The sequence below is a fragment of the Orycteropus afer genome, unplaced genomic scaffold (genome assembly GCF_000298275.1).
Source record: "Orycteropus afer afer isolate SDZICR_OR568_19922 unplaced genomic scaffold, OryAfe1.0 scaffold00066, whole genome shotgun sequence".
NCBI classification, from domain to species: domain Eukaryota; kingdom Metazoa; phylum Chordata; class Mammalia; order Tubulidentata; family Orycteropodidae; genus Orycteropus; species Orycteropus afer.
Window position 1 is genome coordinate 2,172,895 of NW_006921653.1, and position 5,335 is coordinate 2,178,229.

General features: G+C 36.0%; 1 protein-coding gene across 1 annotated transcript in view; it reads right to left on the reverse strand.

Annotated features, from left to right (window-relative positions):
• LOC103196419 (arylacetamide deacetylase-like) overlaps nucleotides 1-5,000 on the reverse strand; it is a 30,473-nt gene extending 25,473 nt beyond the window's left edge. Inside the window, exons 1-2 of the mRNA XM_007940159.1 lie at nucleotides 4,863-5,000; nucleotides 287-509 (exon numbers count right to left, since the gene is read on the reverse strand). Coding sequence (XP_007938350.1) covers nucleotides 287-509; nucleotides 4,863-5,000 — 361 coding nt within the window. The remainder of the gene's footprint in view (nucleotides 1-286; nucleotides 510-4,862) is intronic.
• Nucleotides 5,001-5,335: the final 335 nt, after the last annotated feature.

Genomic DNA, 5,335 nt, shown 5'->3' on the forward strand with positions numbered 1-5,335 from the left:
ATATATTATTGAATAGAAAACAAATTTGTTCTGTAAACTTTCATCCAAACTACAACAAAAAGTTCTCCTGCAAAAGTCATTTTATAATGACTAAGAACTTTATAAGTTCCTCTCCTTACAAGGAAGATTGGGTAAATCTAGCAAGAGATACCACCTCAGAAACACAAGGACGGGTCACTATGAGTCAAATTGACTTGAGGGAAGTGAGTTTGTTTTTTTTTTCCTGTTTTGGTATAATTTTTGCAAACTATCACAGTGACAGAGAGTTTTCAAACTGTTCACTTACCAGCACTTCCTAAACACCAGCCACCACCATGAATGTAAAACACACCCCTTCTTAGTGCTTCTGACTTCCTCTTTGGCACATATACACGGACAGGAATGCTGTTGAATGTTGTCTCGGTCACCATAACATTTTCGTCTGAGATTGGTGGGACTTCATTAAAGCTCATGACAATCATAAAGAAATCCATAAAATGTTTAATTCCCAGAAGCTCAACAAACGTAGCCTAAAAGTGAAATTAAAATTTCAAATTTCAGAAAGACTATCAACATGTAAGTATATGTTAACCACTAATAGGCACAAATGAAGTGAACTAATTTCTCACATATACATCCTGTTTGATAGTTTCAGAAGAATCAGAATTTCAGAGGTGTTAGCCTGCTGTGGCTGTAAAAAGGAGGATGAACTTCCATTTAGTCCCGAAAGTTACACAGATGTACAAGAAAATGTTTTATCCAAGATTCTTAGAGTTAAATGGGAAAGACAGATAAGCAGTTACTAAACAAGGTAAATCTTATAGAGCTCAACCCAAGGTACTTTGGCAGTACAGGACAGGTAATTAATTACAAATGCTACTTCAGAGCAGCAAATGAGAATTTTCAAACAGGAAGTACAATTTCATTAGTCTTGGAAGCAAGATCATTTTTTAAGAATTTGGCTAAACAAAGGAAGGAAAAATCCTTGCAGAGCCAGTGGTACCTTTGAAATGGAGAGGTTCTTGATATAGCTACTTATGGTTAAGGTGCACTTGGGGACTAACAGTCAGGGTTAGGAGAGAAAGTAACGGATGGGAGCAAAACGCAGTGCCAGACTTCCAACTGCATCCTGATTTTTCACCTTACAATTCAGTGTTCTAAGCACTTTATGTGTATTAATCTTGTCTCAATCTCAATACTTTTAGTAACTTAGATCCATTTCAGAAATGAAAATAAGTTCAGAGAGTGTAAATAAGCAGTTCAAGTTAACACAGCTAGTAGGTGATATTTACCAAGATTGTAAATCTAGCAATTTGATTCTAGATTTAATGATCATAGCACAGTCTTTCAATAAATCTAGTTACTCAAAGATTTGTAGCCATTTGAGTAAACTCATCAAGGGGGAAAAAAAAAGAATCAAGAATACTATTGACCACAAATAAAATCCAGATAGTTCAGAAGTAAGCATAAATTAAAATAATTTAAAATATATGTATTCTTTGAGAGCTCTGAAAATATATTCCATTGATAAATCATGGACAAGCTACAATATAAAGCTACCAAAAAAGAAGAAAAAATTAAACATTACCAATATGATTTCTTAAGTAAATTTTTCAAAGTAGTTAATAGAAGGACTCAAAGATACCCCCCAAGTTGTACATCAAAAAGAGAAAGAATGAAAGAAAATTGTTCCCCCTTCAAACTAACAGTTTTACTTTAGACATAGCACTAAATTAAAATTGACAACCATTTCTACAAAATCTTGTATGATATTATCTCTTGCCTTTTTAAACAAAATTGCAATACTTTGTCCATCTGTCCCAGATGTGTCATACGATTTCTTGAACCTGGTAATATTTTGCAGGGACTTTTGTACTTTGTTGCTGTCTGTGAATGGGAAGGGTATTCCTCAATAGTTAGTGTAGCTGGTTCCTTTTCAGCCTGCTGGTCTCCAGGCAGATACTTTCTCTTCAGAAATGCTTTCTCTTCAGAAAGGCTTTCTCGGACCATAAATGCATTAACCACACCCATGTCACCTTCCCACACTGTTCTTTTTATCCTGGTTTTCTGCAAAGCACTTCTCACATTCTGAAATAATGCATGTTTTATATTCTGATTTATTGATCTGTTTATTACTAGAATGTAAGTTGCATTGGGGCAGAGTCCTTGTTTGCCTAATAGAATTTGACTGAAAATTGAATTGTTGAATAAATGAGAAATAAAAGAGCAATATGAGAATTATATAATCCATCTGATTTAAGTCCTAGAAAGAGACAGTAGAAAAAGAGAAGGGATGATATGATCACTAGTCTATGCCATGAAATTTGGAAGACAGACACCTGGCCAACTGACTGGAAAAGATCACATATTTATGCCCATTCCAAAGAAAGGTGATCCAACAGAATGTGGTAATTATTAAACAGCATCACTAATATCACACACAAGTAAAATGTTGCTGAAAATAATTAGAAAAACATTTGCAACAGTACCTCAAAAGGGAACTGCCAGAAATTCAAGACAGATTGAGAAGAAGACATGGAACAAAGGATATCATTGCTGATGTCTAATGGATCTTGGCTAAAAGCAGTGAATACCAGAAAGGTGTTAACCTGTGTTTTACTGACTATGCAAAGGCATTTGAATGTGTGGATTATGACAAATTACAGGTAGCATTGCAAAGAATGGGAATTACAGAATACTTATTTTTGTTCATGAGGAACCTGTACATACATAGACCAAGAGACAGCGTTCAAAGAGAACAAAGGCATACTGCAGAGTTTAAAATCAGGGAAGGTGTGTGTCATGGTTGTATCCTTTTATCATACTTATTCATTCTGTATGCTGAACAAATAATCTGAGAATCTGGACTATATGAAGAAAAATGCAGCATCAAGATTGAAGGAAGACTCATTAACAACCTGAGATATGCAGAGCACATGATCTTGCTGGCTGAAAGCAAAGAGGAGTTGAAGTACTTACTGATGAAGATCAAAGACAATAGCCTCCTGTATGGATTATATTTCAACATGAAGAAAGCAAAAGTCCCACAAATGGACCAATAAGCAATACCATGAAAATGGAGAAAAGATTGACATTGTCAAAGACTTAATTTTACTTGTATTTATCATCATGGAAGTAGCAGTCGAGAAACCAGAGGGTGTATTACATTCGGCAAATCTGCTGCAAAAGACCGCTTGAAAGTGTTAAAGAGCAAAGATGTCACTTTGAAGACAAAAGTTTGTCTGACAATGAATAAAGAAGGCCAAAGAATAACTGATACATTTGTATTATGGTTTTGGCAAAGAATATTGAATGCACCATGCACTGCCAGAAGAAGGAACAAATCTGTCTTAGAAGAAGTACAGCAGGAATATTCCTTAGAAGGAAGGATGATGAGACTTTGTGCTTTGGTGGTGTTATCAGCTGGGACCAGTCCCTAGAGAAGAGCACCATGCTTGTTAAAGTAGAAAACAACTGCTAAAAGTCAATTCCAATTCATAGTGCCTCTATGGGACAGAGTAGAACTGGTTCATAGAGTTTCCACGACTGTAAATCTTAACACAAGCAGAGTCCCTCATCTTTCTCCCATGGAGCAGCTGGTGGGTTTGAACTTTTGACCTTTTGATTAGCAGTTGAATTCTTTAACCACTGTGCCACCAGTACTTTTTGGTAAAGTATTAAAAAAAAAAAAAAAAAAAACTCACTGCCATCCAACTCATAGTGACCCCCATTGGGTTTCCAAGGTGGTAAATCTTTACAGAAGTCCCATTTTCCTTCTATGGAGCAGCTGGTGGATTTGAATGACCAAACTTCTGGCTAGTGGGCAAATGCCTTAGGCATTGTGCCATCAGAACTCCTTTGGTAAAGTACAGGGTTTGAAAAAATAGTTAGACCCCCAATAAGATGAATTGACACAGCAGCTACAACATTGGGTTCCAATACAGCAATGATTGTGAGAACAATGCAGGACCACTGTTTCATTCTTTTATACATGGCTTTCTATTATTCAGAACTGACATACCAACAGCTAACAAAAACAACAACAATATAATCAAAGAAATAGTATAAAAACATTCCCAAGGTACCAGAAAGAACCACACCTTTTTCTCAGGTCAACATTAGAGCTACTCTGGCAGGCAGCCCCCTTACCATTACACCCCAGGGCCTACCCTTTCATTTCAGCATATCACACCTCTCACAGCTAACCATTGGCATGTGCCAACCATTCTCTCTACACAGTATTTCCTTCTATAAAACCAAAAAATACCAAACTCCACAGCAATCAAGTTGATTCTGACTCATAGCGACTTCCATTGAGTTTCCGAGGTGGTAAATCTTTACAGAAGTAGATTGCTCCATCTTCCTTCCATGGAGGAGCTGGTAGATTTGAACCACCAACCTTCTGGTTAGCAGTCAAATGCCTTAGACACTATACCACCAGAGATCCTTTTCCCTTCTATACACTGAATCTAGGACTAAAAATAAGTATGAAACTTGTACAAAGCTGCACAATCAAATGATCTCAATTTATTTATGAATTTAAAGACCAAGAAATATCTAAGGGAAGAGTTTTGAACAACCACTGCTTTCATATGACTGCTACTGAAAGAAGGATCATTTAGTAAAACCTATTCAAATGCCTCCTTGCTTTTTCTTCTTGATATTTTTTAACATAATTCTGATGTATAAAATAGAAAGCAAAAAAAGTAAGAAATAAGCATGCAACATTTTAATAGCTAAAAGGCAAAGGTTGGAGCACCTATTTTAAAAAGGTAAATAAATAAGTAACACAAAATGACCAAGGAACAGAATCCTGGAAATACTAGTTCTCCATCTTAAATGGTTATGTAAGCACAAATGAATCCATAAAATTCCAAACTTACCAAATGCATTACAGTTTTCAACTGTATGTTCAACAACATCATTTTCCATGGCTCCTCAAAATTATCTGGGAGAGGTGTGTAAACGTAATATGCTGCTAGGACCCCCACAAGCAGAAGGCACAAGGATTTTCTTCCCATGCTGTAGCTCCTGTGGACTGCCTTCTTTGGAAACACAGAAATCTGATATACTAGAACAGTGTGCTTTTGCAGCCAGTGTGTTTCAATCCTGCCTAGAATCCGTATCTTACTTTTTGAATACAGAGTTACTCACTTAAGGTTTAAGATTAGCATAATCATGTTAAAATTCCATTGGCTGTCTAGAAATAACTACACCGAGTAAAAGTTCAAGGTTCATTGAGTAACATGAAACTTTGGCAACTTCTATTAACTTCCACACTCTTGTTTTCATTCCAGTAAACAAACGTGTGGAACAATAACTGGGTAAAGACTACTTTAATTCTAACAAAATTGTC